Source organism: Esox lucius, chromosome 13 (assembly GCF_011004845.1).
Source record: "Esox lucius isolate fEsoLuc1 chromosome 13, fEsoLuc1.pri, whole genome shotgun sequence".
NCBI lineage: Eukaryota > Metazoa > Chordata > Actinopteri > Esociformes > Esocidae > Esox > Esox lucius.
The window spans coordinates 12,761,260-12,782,949 of record NC_047581.1 but is presented as its reverse complement, the minus strand read 5'-3'; the positions used below and the strand labels follow the sequence as shown (position 1 = coordinate 12,782,949).

Below are 21,690 nucleotides of genomic sequence, written 5' to 3'. Positions count from 1 at the left end.
TGGAAATATTAAGAGCCTCCTACGCATATCTCGGCATAGTTTGGGGATTTGTTATTAATTTGCTGTAGTGCAGGATACCCGGGTAAAGCAAATCACAGCCTACTTGACGGGGGTGGGACGGGGGACTTGCCAAGACGCAACATCTCTGGGGACGTAGATAATATTGATGCGGAAAAATACCGATGTTATTTGTCTTTCTTTCTAACTGAACATTAGCATTGGTTAAGGCGCTTTCTCAAACAGCCGCCCTGATTATGCTGTTCAGGGAGAGAGGAGAACGGAGTTGCTTCTCTCCCTGGTGCTATGGATACAGAGACCGTACAGGTGGAGCCACTGCCTGGCGTCTTTTTGGTCACGTGTTCCGATTCATAAGGGGCAGTGGCTGGAGAAGCAAGGCGCAGCTAGACCCAACTCAGAGAAAGTGGTTATATTATACATTGCCTGTTCAGTGCCTGCGAGTGATTTAGCGGAAGCGGAGGTGCCTACCCAGTGTTTTCACGCTACACCGTGCCCAAATTAACCGGGAGATTATTGAAACGTTTGCTGCGAGGCACCTCGTTTTGATGAAGGACGTGTGGTAAGGCAATACCACATTGAAACTTAAATTCGCAATGGTAAACCAATCGAGGAGAGGCTACACAAGCTAAACGCATATTTTTGGAGCGCAATTATTAGTCTACTATGCAGTCACAGCCAACCTGATGACATGCGTTTTGCGAATGGTGCGATCTGTTATTGCTCAACATTTGTATGTCACATTGGCTGTTTTTAATGCTTAACCCAGTGAAACGGGATATATGCGACGTAGGCTATATGCGGCCATTCAACCTGAAGAACACCCATGGACAAATATGACTTGGAAATATAAACTTTCTCCTTCGTGTTTCACATTTGGACATTTGGACAATTGAAAGTATGGGAATTAACAATGCGGAGAGAGCCCAACAGAATCTCTGAAGAAAAATACAGCATTTAAATTTTTAATGTTCGAATATTCTCTTGAACATTTCAGACACCGAAAGGAACTCGTGGCTGGAACAACTGTCTGTGTTGTGATGCTTCTTCTCCATCTGTTATCTAGTGTCAGTTTTGATTTTCTGCGTGAGATCTGTGCAATTCCAGAATGGCTCGTTTCGAAGAGGAACTATCCAACCGACGAGGAGGGGTCTGTCAAGCGGGCCCACCAAGAGGAGCAGGTCGGCCGGCAGGCCCCCCAAGCGGTCCAAGGGTTTATAAACAATCAATGGCCCAAAGAGCCAGGACAATGGCCATTTACAACCCTATCCCTGTCAAGCAGAGCTGTCTTACTGTCAACCGGTCTCTATTCATCTTTAGCGAGGATTGTGTCATACGGAAATACGCCAAAAAGATTACCGAATGGCCATATCCTTTGCTGATTTATATAAAAAAAAACGAGTTATTGTTCCAAATACCTTATTTTATCATAACATATACACTGGATTTAATGGCTTAATAGATGGCTAGGTTCTGGAGGTATGGTTTTCCAAGTTAATTTGCTGTAGCCTCTGATGTCATACCAGCTGTTGATAGAGTTTATAATACAGTAGGCTATAACCTCTCGGGCAGGCTTAGCTTAACACTCGGATGAGAGGACTCACTCCAAACCGTTATGGTGATACTGCTCCAGTTTTCTCATGAATTCTCTGGTGGGACTTTATGCTGCCTTATTTCCTACCAATAACCAAACACAGTGGCGTCCTTTATCCGTGTCATTAATTTACGAGGTGTGCATATATAGCCTACCAAAAGTAGAAGTAGACTGATTATGTTCAAGTATCCCACTATAAAAGATATAGGTGTGGTTTTTATTTTGTCTTTCTCAACCCGAGTGGTAGTGTTGTACAAACCTTGTCAGCTGGTCGATATTTTGATTGATTTTGTAAAGCACCAAAAACGTGCCTACGGGTGATTAGGCCTACGTAATTTACGTTCTACTTGCCTAATGCATTTGATTCCGGTATATGGACTATTAGTAAATAAGCCTGTGTGAGTGATATTCTGCCCATGGGACTATGCCACTGTTACATATCAAATAACTGCGGCATCGATCTGTTTGTTTCATGGAAACAGTCTCTCCTAGTAACCAAAACTGTTTCCCGTTTCCCCCCCAATGTATCCTGCAGCATCTACTGAGTTACACGTTTCAGCTCGAGCGCTCCGGGTTTCTCTCCAAGGTGCTGAACTTACCCACGCGCAAATGCTGCTGAACAGTAATGGCAAGCTAGCGGGAAGGCAGTCTACTAAACACAAACAGACAGGCTTTTCTGGATGGGTGTCATATCAGAGCAGTATCCAAAGAGTAAAGTGCTTGTCGAATAGTCAAGCATAAACCATGTTCTGACATTGACTCATGTAGGCTACGCTATGGATAGTCATTGTAGTCTGGTTTACAGAACCACTTGATTTCTTGGCAAAATCGATGTCCTTTATGTCCCATAAATAATATATGTATGTAAATGATAAAAACGGACCACCTATGTAAAATACATTTTTTAAATCTAATTGTATTACGTTTGCCAAATGAGAAATTAACAAAATATTTTCTGCAGATTGTGAAAACGGCTGGGCCTTCTAGAAACACAGGCTACCCGGAAGCACTATTTAATGAGATGGGGTTAATGAACCTGTTAGGTATTGCAAATCATTTACATTGATTTGTGCCATGGTTACCATTACTTTCATAGATGCTTGGTTAGCTCTGCTGCTGAGTAAACAGTTATCCGCCTTTATCATACCAGTGCATTTCCAAACTATATGGAATATATTTCTTCAATGAGTTAGTTACAATGGGTCATGGGAGCCATTGTAGGAAAAATCAAGGGATATCCTGAGCAACCCTAGACTAGTAAATTATATCACCTTGTATCTCGATGTACTATAGCCCATTGGCTGAAGTGAGAGGGTTGTCATTTCTGCTACGGAGGAGACACTAGATAGCTTCCATGAACAGTCAAATTACCTATTTTCCTTCTGTCAAATGTTGTTTTTTGGCACTCAGGTCCAGTCCAACTGAAAATTACTTTTTGATATGTTATTTCTCTTCAAAGGGTATCCCTTCATTGAGGAGTGATTTGATGTAATGCACAAAAATGCTTTTCTTTTACTTCCTATTGGTCCAATTCTCCTGTCTCCTCCTTTATTTCTCAGGGAATGTATTGCAGATGGTAGAAATGCAAAAATATGACATCTTGGGTTTTTCTTAACTGCCTCACTCCATTTGAATACCTAATCCTGGCCACCATTATAGCCAACTGCATTGTTCTTGCCTTGGAGCAGCACCTACCTGCCTTGGACAAGACCCCCATGTCACAACGCTTGGTAAGCCACTATCCCACAGACTAAATGCCACATACCAATATCATACAAGTTGGAAACAGGCAAGTGATTGCATTTATATTAATAGGATTTTAGTTCAAACACCAGTAAAATCATCAGGAGTCAGACTCAGAAAAGGAAATATTTTCCCACTGACCATAAGTTAAATAAGACATGATGTGATCTAAATCTCTGTGTCAAAATGTAATTGAGGTAGGCAATAATTATTATGGTATTTTCAGATGAATTCTCTTTTTAGGCTTCATTGTGATCAATTTTTAGTGTACAAATCATTTTTCACAATTACGTTTTGTGCCCCTCCTGGCTATCCACTCCGACAAAATTTGTCACTCTGCTGAATGTAATTGCTTACCCCTGCAGTATAAAATGACATTTATTTGATTATTGTTTACCCAAACACCTCTATCCAAGTGAAAGACAATCAGTCATATATTGTCACACAGGGATGCTATCTATCTACATTCAGTACTAGTATAGATTTCAGTTATACAACCAGTTAGCTGCTAATGAGGAGGGAGGGAGGGCATGATTCCCATGTAGGTAGCTGTGTTTTCTGAGCGGTATCACACAGTGCGGTCCTTTAATCCCCCTGCTTACAGACACTGTAGGCTCCCTGTTGAACTCTGTTGCTTAGTTGGGTTATTCACACTGGTTGTTCTAGGAATGAAGTATCACTCCTGTTATGCAAAGTGCCTCATGGCTACATCCCCTAATTGAGCCACTCCCCGGTTGGGCTAAAGTTCCCTTAATTGAGCCACTCCCCAGATGGGCTAAGTGTCCAATCTGACATATTGCCGTGACTCACTCCATCATGATACCATCTAATTGCTTTGGAACTCACATTTCCCGAATGATTAAAATAACACATTTAAAAACATTCACAAACTAATGATGATTGATGTCAATGGTTGCTTACAGTCTCACCCTCTCTTTTCTTAACAGGATGACACAGAGCCCTATTTTATTGCAATATTTTGTTTTGAAGCTGGCATTAAGATCATCGCGCTTGGCTTTGCGTTTCACAAAGGCTCCTATCTCCGGAATGGCTGGAATGTAATGGACTTTGTGGTGGTGCTAACAGGGTGAGTACTGAGCTAATGGCTCACACTAAACGTTTACGCTGCGTCAAACTGACAGACCTGATGCTCAGTGGATTCATGAGGAAGCTTAATGTGTGTGTGTGTGTGTGTGTGTGCGGGCCGTTTGTCTGTTTGTTCATGTGTGCAAGAGTGTTTTATGTTACATTTTGAATGCTGGATCACTGGAAACATAAATTATATATGACTTGATTGAATAGATCATCCTCTTCTGTTATGACTGTATGATTGCCTATTGACTGAAATAGTATTTATAATACATAATTATTCTCACAACACCTAGTGGCGAAACTTGATGAACGGTTCGTTGCATTATTCCAGATTTCATATTTTGAAGTATTTTTTTGATACCCTTCAAATAAGGTCTGTGTTTCGTGTAGGCTAACACCACCTCAGTAATATCTATAGGGGCAAGATGTCAGTATCTTCACCTATCATTTTTTGGTATAGTGAATTGATGAAATTATGTTGACAAACGTCACCCTGTCCAGATGAGATTTACACTGTTATCGGAACACTGAGGTGGGGTAAGCCTAAACTAAACAAATAATTTTTTTTTAACAAATCAATAATATCTGATGGAATAAAGGAATGCTGAGATGTGAAAAAGTACCATGTTTCACAGTTTACCTCTAGGATTTCTGGGTTTTATGATGGATCTACTATTTTAGTGAACACTGTACTGCAGTTTTAATAGACGTGATAAACTGATCCAGGGACCAGTACCTAAGACCACTGAGAAGAGATTAAAGAAATAGTGGTTTCCTAACCTTTCATTATTATGCACATGATTTTGTGCAAAAAAATGCTAGTACCAGTAACAGGAAACTTGGAAAACAACCAAATTTTGTATCATGTTTAAACCTTGTTCATAGACTTCTTGTATGAACCACTCCTCCAGTAAGAGCTGGTATCTGCATGTAACAATAGGAGTGTCACAGCTGGTGGTGGAATAGCGTGAGGTAACTGGTGTAGGTCTCACTGAGGCATCATGGGGGAAGGAGTGGAGGAGGAGGAATGATGCGGATGCTGATAGGCTGAGAATCCCGGGGTAGTTGCTAGTATCTCTAGGGAGCGTCCTGGTTTGTTGCACCTAATGGCTCAGATTTATTTGGCCCATCTATTGGGGCTTATGTCAGCTGCTACACCTCATTGTAATAAACAGATTCTCTGGAAGCCCTACTTCACCTGCTGGAAGTAAAAGTCCCTACGTGAAACCCTTTCTTACTGCTGGAAGGACATAGAGGAAACAGCCTGTGGCAGTGAAGCCCAAGTCCCGGAATTGGTTTTGATTCAGTGCAACCCCCATACAAAGTAATGCATTTGAGAGAGCATTATAAAGACAATAATATTGTGCTGTGTCTGTCAATGCGGCGTGCTGTTGAGAGAGATGCAAAGGTTATTGACAGCTTGTCACAGCTTCTGCTTGGACCTGTCACCATCACTGAAGTGAACACACAGGACATCATTCTGCGCTGAGCCCTCCCACGTTCACTGCTGCTACGTGTGGATAGGACTGTTTGGGGAGGAAGGAGGCGGGGCAGATTAAATTGGGGCAGAGCAGCCTGACATGATAACCATAATTGAAGGGCTGGGTAGTGGATGAGAGCATTACATGAGCAGCCTGGCCCTGTTATCAGTGATAGACCCCATGTTGTCAGTCTCTGACTAATGGATCACTGCTGCATGGACAGCAACACAAGCCTTCTATCCCTACCGCTAAATACAGGATGTTCCCCGCAAAACACCTTAGTATTTACCATTTACTTACTTGTAATTAATCAAACTCATTCTTACCAATCCCAGAGAGATACGGGATGGAAGCAGGTATTAAGGTCTTGTGAGAATGTAAGTATGCCCCCCAGAAAGTCAGTTTTTTCCATATTTGGAGACATGGATATAATCTTTGCTTCAGTATTATTGACCAATGTTAGTGACCTTATGTCACAATTGACACATTTTGTAATATATTTTTCATAAAGAAATCACTAAAATACAATTTCATTATGTGGAAATATAAGTGCACCACTATCTTCAGTAGTTGGTGTTTTCCCCTTCTTTGCTGAAGTAACCTAATGTACAATTTTTTTGTAACTGTCTATTGTTCTCTTATGTCATCGAGTAGGAGGAAATTTGCCCCGTCTTCTTTAGAGTACTTCTTCACCTGTGTCATATTTGAAGCCTTTCTTGCATGCACGGCACGATTCAACGTCCCCCCACAGCATTTTGATAGGATTGAGATCTGGGTGTTGACTCTGCCATTCCATAACCCTCCATTTCTTTTTGAGCAATTCTGTTGTAGCTTTGCTTGTGTTTTCTGGATGATTGTCCTCTTGCAAGACCCATGTTTGGTTTAGCTTTAGCTTTTTGACAGATGGCCATTCTTCTGGTACAATATGGAATACATAGTTGACTAAATTATGGTTAGTTGTTCTGCTAGGCCCTGAGGAGCAAAGCAGCCCCACATCATAATGCCATCACCTCCACACTTGACAGTTTGCATGAGGTTGTTCTGTTCAAAGGCAGGGTTTGTGCCAAACATGGCATCTGGCATTGTGGCCAAACTACTCCATCTTTTGACTCATCCATCCAGAGCACATTGCATTAGTCTTGTCTTGATAATGATTTTTGTTAACAGAGGCTTCTACTAACTGACCTCCTATGTGGGCCAATATTGTGCAGTCTCTTTTGACATTGATTGTTGCAAGAGTGGCCTGTAGATCACTTGATGTCACCCTGGGATCCTTAGAGACTTCTATGAGCACCTCTTGGTCAGCTATTGGGCTGAATTTGGTGGGATGACCTGTCCTATGTAGATTGCATGGAATTGTAACCCCTCTTAAACTCATGTAAATCAATCATCTTTCTTCTGAGCGCCTTGGATAGGTCTGTTGATCTTGGCATGATGTGTGACCACACCCATATGGTTAAGACCAAACCAGACCAAGTTTCTAATCTTCATGGAAGGCTGGACCCTCCCACGTTGTTTGTGATGATAAAGGTAGTGGAGTATTAACCGCATAAGAATATTGCATTTCTATTTATGTTAATTGGATAAATGGTTTCAACGTTTATTTTTTGCCTGCTTTTTTAAATCAACACATTTAGTTGGAATTTAGTTCAAATATCCATGTTGTCAAATATGTAGAGGAAGGACAAAAATAAATATTTCCAGGTTCAGTACTGTGTTGAAATGTCCGTATAATTTTTAGTTGTGATTCATTTACAGCCAGTGCTGAGGCTGGTTTCATACTGTATGTTTTTTCTGAAAAATATTTCTCTCCTTGGTGTGCCAGTTAAAGGGTTAACATGTTCCAATTAGACATTTGGATTTGCTAATAAGAGCACATATAAGCCTCCCTCTACTCACACCCAGATCAATAGTGTATTGAACCAAACGTTCACAAGTGAATAGATTCACTTCAATACTCTTCTTTATGGCTTTGTGAATCCACAAAGCAGCAGAATCCCCCCTCCATCTGACTTTCTCTCCTCTGTGGTCGGGTTTATCTCCTCTCTTCCAATGTTTCTCTCCCTTTTATTTTCTACATCTCACTCTCTTTTTGTTGAAGCATTGAAGCAGAGTGCCCCAAGCCCAGCTGCACTGTGTGGGGGATTAGTGCTGGTGTTAGTTCGATTGTAGAATTTTGTTGATGTTGCAACTCCGCTTGTTTGACCAGTATTCTCCCGGTCAATAAATATATGTATTTTTTATTTAACCTTTATTTAGGCAGATAGCCATTTGAGACCCAAGTCTCTTCCAAATGAGCCCTGCATAATAACACATCATAAATAGAACACTACAAGATCAAAGCTCAATAAAATGTTACAATATAGTAAAGCACATCACAACCCCCCAGAAAAAGACTCTATAGAATCCCAATGCACATATGAAATTGTAGTTTTGAGAACTACAAGATGTAGTAGTATTTTGTAATTTGTTCCATCACTGCAGTGCTTTAAAACTAAAACTCAGTGGAAACCCTGTGAACCACATAAGGAAACTCAGCATATGGTTTGCTAATTCAGAAGCTTATGTGACTGTAAACCAATAAAGAGAAATGATTCAATACACAGCCAACCTTTTGATACAGAATACAGTGAGAAGTATCAGAACTGTCTTCTGTACCAAAACCAATGGGGCAATGGTAGACCACATGAGAAGGATGAAGAGTAGTGATAGCTGCACTTTGATAAATAGGATCACCTTAGTCGAAACAATTAGCTACACCAAGCTGTTTTAGAGCTCCAATGAACAACAGGAGCAAGATATTACTCATAGTGAAAACCGTTGTCACACCTGTATGACAGGATATAAATATGGTTGCTGGGCTCTGTTGTTTCACAATAAGGTTTTATAAACCTAATCTTCCTCATTCCAGAGGAAATTGTTTAAATGAGGACAGCCATTTTGGCATTGCTCCATTTACTTTTTAGTTTTTGCTTAAATTGTGGTTGTTCTACTTTCCAGACAAAATGAATATATTTTTTTGCAGCGGTTGCACTTCCTGACCCAATCTCCTGGTTGCAGTATTCTGGTCTGTTCCGAGACCTTTGGAAGTATATTGAGTGTATATGTTGCTTTTGCATTCTCACAGGACCTTCATTAATAGTGGTGTACGTATGGTTGAAGACGTTGGATTAAATGAATCTCAGTAAAATGTGATGCACTGTTGGGATTTGTTGGAAAGCTTTTTGAACAGCTTTATCATGGCTGCAGTTTTAATAAATTATAAACACTTGGATGTTGTAGAACATTTTTAGAGTCATTTTAAAATCAAACTTTTATGTTAGGTCTTATGCTTCCCTGTTTATTTTTGATGCCCTCAACTTGAAATTCCTCAAATGTAATTCTCACGTTTCCCATATATTGGTGACTGCTTCCCTGGATTAAGGTTTGAAAGAGAAGGTATATTACTGGAAACTAAGGTGAATGGTAAACTACCTGATTGTTTGTAACTTATCACACACTTAGGACTTCATGTAGGGCATTTGGTGTCCTTCTTGGGAACAGGTTATCACAGGTGTCTGTAATATCTCTAAGACAAAACTGAAATATTGTGGTAAAAATACAACATTGTTGTATACTTTATTAATGACAGTCTTTCCTTGTATTTTACTAAGTTGTTGGCAGTTGTGAAATACAGTTGCTTGGACGAGGTGCAAAGTGAAATATATATTTCTTTTCATGGAGCCTTTTGACGAATAGCTATTTCTAACAAATAAACTAATGAATAATGTTGATGTAGATATACCGAATGAATGCTGCTATGTATGAATAATTACCACAGGTTATTATTACCACAGATGACCATAATTCACCTGTTAATTACTAAAATGACTTGCCCATCGACCAATTTCTTTGATAAGTTAGCAGAAGCTTTGCAACCCAAGCCAGGAGATATTCTCTGACTGATTCCCTACTAATGTGCTCAGTATGCTTCTCGGTGGATGCTCCTTTTTTTTTTCTGAAGAGGGCCTTTCCTTGTTTCTCTTTGTACCAGATTCTGAAGTGTACTCAGACGCTCGTGTGTAGCTCGTTATTGGTCGGTTGAGATGGGTTCATGCTTTTTAAGTTGTGTTTTGACGGTGAATGAAGAGATTCTTGCTCTGCGCAGTCAGGACCTTGCAGGGATATTGCTAGGTGATAAACACTACAGACGTGTTTGCTGTGTAAATGCCACGTAGACATCAGGAGAGAGCCACTCTCTGTCTCCACGCTCCCCTCCTCCAGGACCGATGCGTATGTGATACAGGTACTGAGAATCTAGTAAGTGGCAGCACTGAGGTGGGGCTTATGCCGGCATAGCATGTTAGAAGTGAGAGGAGACGGGGACAGGCGATTGGGCAAGGTTTTGTGGTTAGGGCTAATGCAGCGCACAGGCCAAATATTCATCAAGTGACCTTTGGGATTGCAGTGTGTCGTAATCAGCCAGCCACTCCCCGAAGCAACAGCAGTATGGAACAAACAGCTGAATAATTAATGGTGTTTCACCGTGTGGATGAATTAGCCCAGTCGGTCGGAGTGTGCATTTGATCCACTGTGAAAAGGTTCAGCCTGGATGTTCTATAAACCGTTCAATATTAAAACAATATATCTTGTCAAGTTATATCAGAAACCCCTAAAGAAATGTAGTACTTGGAATTGAATTGCTACAGTTTGGTATGTCATCTCGGCTCAAGCAATTAAAACCTTAGGTACTGCAATTGATGACTGAGCGGCTCAGCAAATCTTACAAAGGTTTTTATGTCCAAACCCCTCCGATTCTGGCCCACCATTCCCAAAGCCATGTTGCTCTTGTCCTCCCCTCAGCTCAGTGTGAAGGTGTGATGATTAGGCATTACCATCCATCCTGACGGCTAACACAGTGTGCAGCGTAGCGGCAAAGGACCCGGTTGAGTTCCTGACTGGCACGCGGCCGTGTTTCATGCATAGCCGTTAGGTGTCGTTTATTAAAATGGGTGTTATTTCAGGAAACACGCCATTACTCACCCACGTCAACCGTAAAACATCCCCCCCTGGGCTTCTGTATTTGGAATTAGTTGGTGTGATCTCACACTGTCCCGTGGCGCGGTCGACCTAGGTGGTACATTACAGAAGACATAAATGGTATGGTTGCTGTACTGTAGGTGGGAACAATTCCCCATGGGGAGAATGTGAGGGAAGGAATAGTGATTTGTATGTATTCATCTTGTTCATCCATTATTTAAGTGACAGAGATTGGCGTCTCTTTTTCAGGTAACCCCTGGAGTGGATTATTCATACACATCATTTACATGATCTTCTACTCTTCTAAATCTTCTAGGCTCTTGCTCTGGAGAAATAAGAAAGGTTAAGGAAGCTGTTTCATTGTCAGGGTGATTTAATCCTCATTTTGGTATATGAAATATTCCATTGCTGCTGTCACATTCTCTTCTCAGTACCGGACTGGATTTAGATTCTCCTTTAAATATACATTCATGGAGGTCTCAAATAAAGATTATCAGCACTTTTCTTGTCTTGTCACTCTTCTACTGATCAAGTTGTCAGTGATGGATATTTCTACCTAGTCTGATCTTCTATGACTTGAATAATGATAAAGTTTAACTGCAGCTACTTTGGAATAGCAATGAACTGAGTCTTGATCTATAAGAATCATTCTGACGCAGGGCAAAGTGACCAGTGTGATCCTCAAAAGTGAATACTGTGATGAAGACTTATGAGCAGTGTTGTCGACATGGAAACGAAGCATCTCCTGCGTCGATAGCTGAGGAGGGTTATGTCTTAACTATGGCATAGTGTCATATGGCAACAGTATTGTCTTCCCAACAGATGACCGACAGCCCCCTGGACCACTCATTGTCATTTTCTAAAATGCTGGAGATCTATGACAAGATGTACGCCCAAGTTAATGAAATTATAGTCAAAGTCCTGGGCAAGTTTTCTGAGCAAATGCAGAGAGAAAGCCTGTGATTGACTTCCTGCTTGATTAGGTGATTCTAAATGGATCAAGTATAAACTGATACCTGTTATAATGGCACCATGTGCTTGATATGAATGATTTGACACCTGTTGAGTCCTATTGCATTTGCAACATGTGTAACGTGTTATTTACATGCATTTATGTGGCAGACCATGCCCTGTGTGTATGTTTATATAGTGACCATTTAGTTTTGGTACTAATCTGAAAAGGTTTGCCTTAAGCGTCTGTTGTCCGTAGACCAGTGGAGGGCAAACCTTTTGGCTCAAGGGCCACATCAGGATTTCAAAATGAAATGGAGGGACACATTTGTTTTGTAATTTGTTAATCATAAATGATTTGCAGTCCAGAAAATGGCAATAATTAAAACATGTCTATAGTAGGTCAATTATAATGTCTAAATAATTTAAATTCAGATTCAGAAGTATAAGAATGGGCTGGTGAGTTCTGTTTTACTTCCCCTCAAAACTATTTCATTACCCACCGCGGACTAGATGGAATTAGTCTGGCCTGTGGGCCTTCGTTTGCCCACCCCTGCCATAAACGCTACATAGCAGGTTTTGTGCATATTAGTCATTCAGTGCTCTAGTGGTTTCCTGGCTGGCCAAACTCCTTGCTCCTGCTAAATGTTAGTCCACAGACATTTCTTCTCAGCACGGAGCCTGAGCTAGAACGCACATGGGTAAAGCAACATTTAGAAAACATTTAATTGGCAAGAACTATATAGAAGCAACTTTCAAAAATCAACTTTTTCAAATTACTGGCTCTGGGATTTGATGTAGCAAACTGTCACTTACTGGTCAGAAGCTCTAACTAGGCCATGTCCTCATCCAGTTTAGGGTCAGGAGTTAGAGAAGATAGGATATTTTTTTCATATAGATTTTATTTTGGAAACACCTGCGTTGTACTTTAGTACATTAAGTAATATTTAAGTACTATTTAAATAGTAAAAATTAAAATAGAAATAATTAGTATTTTTTATTAACACTCTTCAAATATAAAAATATTTAAAATATATTGTTAAGTGTACTAAAATACTATTTCCAATCATGTGTTATACTAAAGTATTATCAAGTACATTGAGATACACAATATTTGAAATACACAACAGTGAGCTGAAAGTGAAAGCACATGGTTTTCAAGGACAGGTCTGCCCTATAATGTTAAACAACAGACAAATGAAAAACAGTCACAGCCAAGTATATCAATGGTATCTAATCATTCTACACACGCCATTACTCCCCTAATCATTGTTACAGAGACCAAAAAGCAATCTTACTTGTACAAACCAGAACATCCCTGATACAAGGCTGGCACCTTGTTATTTGTCCCCATTTCATTCAACCAAACAACACATTCTCTGAGGCCCATGTCTATCAACTTTACAGACCTGTTGATCATGACTAATACATACTTTTCTCTGTCTTTCATTATTCATTTGCATTTACAGTTCATGTGCATTGTCCATAGAGTTCATTCTTGGGAGACAACTTAGGAACTTCCAAGTTCAAAATGGGTCCTAACATTATGAAGTAATGTGTCAATTTTAACACATTTAGGTGGACTTATTATTATGTAAATAGTGTTTAAATTATATTTGAATCGTATTTAGTGTACTGAAGTACTGCTTTAGTGGATCCAAATGAATACTTTTCAGTATACTTTCTTTAGATTCGGGATGTGTGTGTGTGTGTGTGATCCATGTTTGTGTACTTGTCGGAACCAGATTTCCCCACAAAGACAGTTTGGGATAGGGAACATGGACTTCTGGCTTAGGGTTAGGGATTTTGGGATACCTTTTTCTAGGTACAAGAATTCAAAAACAGAAGTGTGTGTGTGTGTGTCTGCGTATTGTATGTGCGTCTCAAACAAGCTCTGATACAAGCTTTTTTTCAGAGACAGACATAGCTGTATAGCTCAGTCTGGGATTTGTCCTGCTGAATCAGCAGGGGCAATGCTGAACATATAGATGACAGGGAACACTCATATATTGCTTGGTCTGTTGTTTTGGATTGGTTGCCTGAGATTTTTAGATTTGTTTTCTATTACTGGGCCCATTTGCTCTTTGTGTGTCTGTATGTCTGTGTATCTGTCTGCCTGCCTGTCTGTACAGGGTGTTTTATGGGCTAGATGGCAGGAGGTGGTGTCTCTCCTCCGTACCCACGCCTCGCCCTCTTCCTGCCTTGTACTAGGAAGGGCGTTGATTCCAGCAGGATGTCATGATACATTAAAGCTGTTGGGTTGGAAAATAAACCAATTTATTGTTGACTTTGCCTGGGTTGCATCCACTACGTTTCACATTTCTGTTTTGTTTTTTCAATGTTTGACAGAAACACCTCAGTAACCACCTAACCAATGAGGAGTCTAACCACTAACTATCTAACCAATGAGATGTCTTATCAGTAACTACCTACCCAATGAGGAGCCTAATCAGTAACAACTGAACCAATTGACAGTTATATCAGTAACCACCTAACCAATGAGAAGTATATTAGGTTTGCATTAGGAGCTGGGACACTTAGGGTCTGGAGCATTTCTAGATTCTCTTTTCATTATCCAACAAGAATCACTGGTCACTGGAGAAGAATAAGCTGCGTAGCTGTTCTTGGACACTTTCACAAATGTCACAGGAAATGGAAGAAGTTAAATCAGAGAGGTTGGTGCGGTATGGAGGGGCTCCTGAACTCTCACTCAGACAAGGATGGTGGATCGATGTCTGGGGGACAGGGGTGTCTGTCTCTGCCTGGCTGGCTCTCCTCTCTGTGGAAGGTGATTGATCTAGAGGCTTGTTGTCGTCAAGGAGTTATATGAACCTCTGTGTGTGTGTGTGTGTGTGTGTGTGTGTGTGTGTGTGTGTGTGCGCGTGCGGCCAAGCAAGCAGTGTCCATCCTCAGTATGTGTCATCAGGGAGTTCCATGAGCTTTCTTTCTCAGACTGGCAGTGGTGTAGCTCCACAGGCCTCCTGTTATAGTCATGTCTGGAGAGAGACTAACAGATGACATGCTGGGAAAGCCAGCTTGTATCTGTTATGGTCACGTCTGGAGAGAGACTAACAGATGACCTGCTGGGAAAGCCAGCTTGTATCTGTTATGGTCACGTCTGGAGAGAGACTAACAGATGACCTGATGGGAAAGCCAGCTTGTATCTCAAGGCTGCAAAAGAGCCTTGATAGAACATAACCAGTCAATTTGACAATGTACAGTATGTTCAGAAGATGCTACTTTCTCTATGGACACCATGATTAACTGTTAAAGGATGTGTTTGTTTGACAACATCCAGGTTGTAATGACTGCTGGTTTAATGAACTGGGCTGTCAGTATGTTAAACTGATATCCATTACAGAAATCCTGACTATGGCCCCACCGTCTGAACTCTGCTAATGAAAGTGCTCCGTCCATTTTACAGATAGTTTGCCCGAGTTGCATGTTAACTTTCATCACATTGCTGTAGTGACACAAGTTACAGGCTACTCCGGACTGGACTTGGGAATTTCTTTTTTGTCTCAAAGACCAATTGGTGGATCAGAAATGAGTTGCCTGTGTAAATGGAGCTTCCTGAATGAAACAATAGTGAACCAATAGTCTAGGCCCCTCATCTCTTGACATTGTAGCCATTTCCACTGACTAAACCTGGGACTCCTGGGTGGGTGCAATTATGAGGTAAAACAGACAACCAGCAACCTCTGAAGCTCATACTGTAGAATAACTGCTGAAACCCCTGGACCTTCTGATGGCCTGAACCATTTGAGAATGTTTACCACCATGCGATTAGGCTTTGATGTGTGTGTGAACCTTTACAAAACTGCTCGTCTCTTGCTCAAAACCTAAAGGTGCCCTATGCAAGTTTACGCCATCTATTGGAAATGAGTTGATTGTTGGTTCTATAACTCCATTAGGATCTGACACTATCATAACTAAGAGCATACTTACAGGTCAGAATCAGTGTAACTTGCAACCGTCATTGCTGGAGCAGTGAACACATTCGTTTAGGATGGGGTCGAATTAGATGAGTCCTTTCCATAACTACGTAACACAGAATAAACAACGTAAACAGCAAAACCAATCAAAACGTCATCTGGGCCATTTACTGCGTTAGATGCATTGACATATTTCAAAGGCTCTATGATAGCTAGCTTGCGAACATTAAACCCTAATTGTGCTAGCTAGCGATAGCTGGACCAATCATATATGCGTTTTGACCAGTTTGCACAAGGCTAAATCTAGCTAAACAGCGATGCAATTGCTTCTTCCGAGCACTTCCGAGCAATGCAATTGCTTCTTCCGATCCACTTAGGTTTGGTCAAACAACCCATAATGCATGCTAGTTTTTCTTTATCTTTTGCAGAGAACACCAGGTTGTAACACTATTTTCCAGCAACAAATGGAATCAAGGAGTGTCTGGTCGGACACGTAACTTCGTTAACTAGTGTTAGCTTATTGTCTCGACTGGAGAAACCTTCCCAAAATGCATCTGTGCTCATACAAATAAAATAATCAAATTATTTCCTACCTCAAATATATTTTTTCATTTCATCAATATAACCAACTAGCTAATTTAGGTGTCTAATGTAACCTAACTTGTCAAGTAGAAAAGTAGCCAACTCTGCATCATACGAACTTCAACTCTTGCCATCTAATAAAGGCCAAATTCACCCTTGTTTTTCCTCCGTGCTTTGTTTGATGCTTGCGTTGCTTCCGTATATTTCCGTTTCTGGAGCGCTTGGTGTAGGCCTACATTAACCCAAACAAAGCATTTCATTGGTCTTCACCTCACACACCTTCATGGAAGTAGAAGCCTACGAACATCCCGACCTTCGGTTTTACTTGCAAACATGGCAGTGGGGATAGTGTCAGTCCTGACACTCTCTAAGAGACTGTTTTTTAAAGTTAAAGGATGATATGTAAGGGTTATTATCGGATATTTTGAATGGAAAATTCAACATAGGGCACCTTCTACATAGGTCAACTTCTGCATAGGGCACCTTCTGCATAGGGCACAATAACTATTTTATTTTACCCTTTGGACCAATAGGGGCCCTGCTTGTTATGCTTGTGATAAGTTACTGATTTACACAGCTGTATGATAATGTAATCTGAACCATGAAAGAAATTGTTGTGCTTTGCCCGGAGTTGACTGATGGTCTTATATTTTCACCTCATTTGGCTAACACTTCATTTGTTAACTCCTTTAATTTCTGAAGTATGGAAATAATGCCATAACCATTTTCTTTCTTTTGTCCTTTCATTACAAAATTGCAGGTAATTCATTACATTTCAACTTTCTAGCTCAACAATGAGGACTAGCCTATCTTAGTTCTGTGGTGGTGACATAGGTACAGTCACATCTGACAACTGAACCACTGTACAAACAATATATCTAATCAGCCAAAGCATGATTGGCTGATAAGCCATCACTTATTGAACTATGCGGGACCACCATTTGATGGACAGCATACAGTACCCAAAACAAATGTTTCGATGATGGTACATTTCCTATTGAAGAATGTTGTGATTGGAGGAGTGTATTCTCGGTCCAGTGCTCCCTACATGAAACCCCGGGCTCTGCCTTCTGATTGTATTGGTTGACTTGAGGCTGGTGTGTCAAATTGTGTCCTACGTCTTGTATACATTCTAATCTGTAACTTACATTGACTCTTCTCTTTATCGGACCTGCCTAGTCACATCGGTAGGCTTCTGCTTTGTGTTCCGAGGCACATCAGATGATCACCGAGCCAAGCCTCATAACAACGTTCCCTAATTGAAAAAAAACATAAACAGCCGAATGAGAGAGAGACTTCCTATCCGCTACTACTGTAACAACGTTTGACCGATTTACTTTAATGGGATGCTAGTCCAACTAGATGTTTTCTAATGTTCATAACCATGTGAACGTGGTTAATAAATTATATATGTACTTCATCACTCCGATCTGAGCTCATACATGGTCCCAACACTCGTTTTAGCAAATTATTGGTTGCTATGGAGACAAGCCTATGGGAGTCTTATGATAGTCTACAATTCAGCCCTTGATCTGATTCAGAGTTTGGGGACAGGGCGCGTAGAATTATCAGGGTTACGACATGCATTATCAATAGAAATAATTTCCTGATTTTTCGGGGAATAGTATGGGAACATTGTGTTTGACTGTCATCCATGGAGTAAACTACTTATTGGCACCAGGAATCAGTCATTGGAGCTCAGCGGCTTCTGTACACGGACAGAACCTGTGTGTTTACAGTGTCAGCTGCACATAGCTTGTTTACACTGCTCTCCTCTAGCCTTACACGCACATTTTGTTTCTTTTAGAAACGCTGCAGTGATAAAAGTGTATAACAGAGAGCTGAAACCAGTGAGGCCAACAAACACACTCCCTTTCTCTTTGTTTCCTTCCTCCTTTCACTGTTTCCTCTCGTTCCGTTGCTCTCAGAACCCCTGTCTCCTGCCTGCTATAGACTAATGAGATCAGTTGGTGGAGCCTCCTTTGTTTCTATGGTGACGCCTCCAGTCGTCTCCAGTGTGGCTTTTCTTTCCTGTGCTAATCCACAATGCTATAGCCGCGAGAGCCCTTTCTCTCCCTCCCTCTTTCTGTTCTCTTCCTCTCCCTCTCGGTCTCCCTTATTTGTAGTGGGGAGGCCTGCAAAGCAGCCGCAATTGAAATCTTTGAATTTCTATGACATATTATTATTTGGAACACTGCTTATCCTACACTTTAATGAAGGTGGAAACAGCATTCCAACTTTAAATTGTGAACTGGACTAGATTCTAGATTATTAAACTTTATTACAACTTTTTAAAACGAATGGTCCTATTGGGACATCATCACTTCCAACAGGTGCAGTGAATAGAACGCTGATGGCGTTTCCCCATGGTGGAAAACGATAGGCGATGAATAATGACTCTGTATTTGGTCAAACTTTTATGTGTAGTTGTTTTCACTATTTATAAATTGTCCTTTTCAGGTTGACAAAGGTGTCTGCTAACTGCCCTTTGTATAAGTTAGTAGCAGAAAGAAACCGATGGGTGATGTAAAAGCCGCTTTTAGCATAATGGAGAGTATGTTGGAATGGAATATACATTGGGGTTAACATTTATAGGAGCACCATACTGAAATTCAACAAAAGTCAACGAAGTGTGAAAAAGCATAGAAATAAGAGTACACGTTGGCTAGTTTTGCTAGGCGTCAATGAGGACATTCGTACGTTTTCTACTGTGGCATCTGGCCCCCATGTGTTGACATGGTTTGTGTGGAGTTCCGTTAACCTTTTTTTGCATCTATTCCATTAACTGTTTCCATTTTATTCCATTTTATTTTATTCCAAAATAAAACTTTTGACATGCAGTATTGGGTTCACAGGTTATTTACTGTGCTGGCCCTCCAGGAAATGAACTCCCAACCCTGGCTTTGTAAACACCATGCTCTACCAACTGAACTACACAACCCTGGCTTTGTAAACACCATGCTCTACCAACTGAACTACACAACCCTGGCTTTGTAAACACCATGCTCTACCAACTGAATTACACACAACCATGCAGTTCTTTGTGGAACATCATCAGCTATTTTCTTTCCAAACAAAACTGCACTTTTGCGACAGGCTAGACATTTACATTTTGTCTGATTACTTTATTATGAAGAAACCATGATTGCATTAAAGGATTTGAAATAGAATTCAAATCTCAGCAGTGGTCTTAAAGTTGGACCAGCCATCAATATTTCCTGATGAATATAAAACAGATTTTCTTTTTGAATACATCTATAGTATAGCGTTGTATGTTCAGTCACTTGTTCTTACAGAATTGTTGCACATTTCAGGAAGAATCCGGTTTTTCTTTTTGCAGACCCCAGCAATCCATCAGGTGGTGTTCTCTCTCTCCTTAACAGTGTTTTCTCCAGCAGCCAGGCCAGACTCGTACCCCTCAGGGGCATTGACGTAGTCATATAAATAAAGCAGGAGCTCCCGCTTTTTTGATTTTTGTCATTCTTCATTTCGCCAGGGCTGATTCCACACGACAGGCTGCTACCTACCTGCTGCTTTCCTGGGGAATGTTTTCCAGGTCTCTCAACCATTATTTAGTCCCAATCGCAATCTTGCCGACCTTAATGATAGGACATTAAAGTACTGTATGGGATCCCTATTGCAAATCTGGGAAAATGTTTCCTTTAGGTCAATAGTGCGGCCATCCGTCTGCTGACTGGTCAGTATGACAGTCGCTCCCCGGCCGGCTTATCCTCCATTCATAATTGTCTCTCTTCCACCTCACCTGCATTAGAATGGGGCTTCCAGGTTAGGGTATATGCAAGATGATACCCCTGTCTGAGGGATGTGTTGTTCTAATCTAATATTAGGGCAAGAAAGACCTATGTCAGCTACTTCTACTCCTATACTGCTGGGGGAGGAAAACATCCGAGATGGGCTGTGTGTTTGTGTGTGGGAGTTGTCTGCCCCCCCCCCCCCCCCCCCCAAAAAAAAAAAAGAAGAAAGTGTCGTTTGGACGTCCCAATAACGTCAGGAGGCCTTGGGCGATCTTTTTTTTGCTGGGTATGTGCTGTGGATGGTGGATATCTCTGAAGTGCTCAGCTGGGATCCACGCTGTGTAATTACCGAGTCACTGAGCATCTCCTTCAGTACAAATAATAGAGTTGTAATGCATGTTGTATGAGTTGTTATGCAAACTTGCCGGAAATTAAGTCTACCATGTGCGCTGAATTAAGCATTTATGTTCTGGGGTTTGTGGAGTGAGTCTTACGTATGTATCTAAACATTTAACGAGGGAGGGGCCAGCAAAATAAGGTTTATGCTCTCAGAAAAGTTTGTTGCCAGCTGGATGTCTGAAGGTAAGGAGAAAAGTAGATTGTCATCTGCACAACAATTATTGTATAGAACTTTTAAGGATATTAAAGGGCTTAATGACTTGATGTATTGAGAGAAGAGGGTTGGGCCTAGAACAGAACCCTGGGGGACACCGATAATGAAAGCCTCTGTAGCAGACACTGATCCATGTCACCTGGTAATAGCAGCCTACAAGTTAGGCTGCAATCCAAGATTTATGGAACTAAACTGTTCATTCTAACTGTCTTAGTGTCCTTACATCAACTGGGAGGAATCTTTAATCACCCTTGTTTATTATACATCATCAACTGTGTCATTTTCTAGGGCTTTCTTGCATGTGCGGTCCACTTTTAGTGCCCCCACAGCATTTTAATAGGATTTATATCTTACTCTGCCATTCCGTTACCTCCCATTTCTTCTTCATGAGCCATTCTGTTGTATGAATTATCTTGTATAATATAGAATGGCAAAAATAGCAATGCATATCGTATCAGACAGTATGTTTTGAGATATTGCACCATGAGGTCCTTAGCGATTCAGCAAGTCTTCAGTTCGATGGACAAACGCCTACGAATTGTGTTCAGTAAGACTTCACTACACACCCAGGAAGTGTGTTCAGTAAGAGCCTGCTACACACCCAGGCAGACATCGGGAAAACGTACTGTATTATTCATTAGCTGGAGAAAGTTAATAAATTACAATGCAGTGACTGTGACAGTTCTCTAAAGCCTCCCTCTAACTCTACATTAGATTAATTGTGAAATATGCTGGCGTTGCACAATGTCCCCTCCGCCCTCTTCTGACTTATGCTTGGTGATCAGAGAGCTTAGTTCCTATGAAGAAATCAAATCCATCAGATTCACCCGTCAGTGGTTGTTTTGATGAGCGCTTTGGATCCTCCTCTTTCTTGACCATGACACTGATGATGGACCAATCGGTCATGTTG

General features: G+C 40.9%; 1 protein-coding gene across 7 annotated transcripts in view; it reads left to right on the top strand.

Moving 5' to 3' along the window:
- The first annotated feature begins 417 nt into the window (after positions 1-417).
- Positions 418-21,690, top strand: part of cacna1ba (calcium channel, voltage-dependent, N type, alpha 1B subunit, a) — a 101,804-nt gene continuing 80,531 nt past the window's right edge. For all 7 annotated transcript variants that reach the window (XM_029124597.2, XM_029124603.2, XM_029124600.2 and 4 more), the window contains exons 1-3: positions 418-1,383; positions 3,234-3,339; positions 4,300-4,439. In XM_029124597.2, coding sequence (XP_028980430.2) covers positions 1,124-1,383; positions 3,234-3,339; positions 4,300-4,439 — 506 coding nt within the window. In that variant the 5' untranslated portion in view covers positions 418-1,123. The remainder of the gene's footprint in view (positions 1,384-3,233; positions 3,340-4,299; positions 4,440-21,690) is intronic.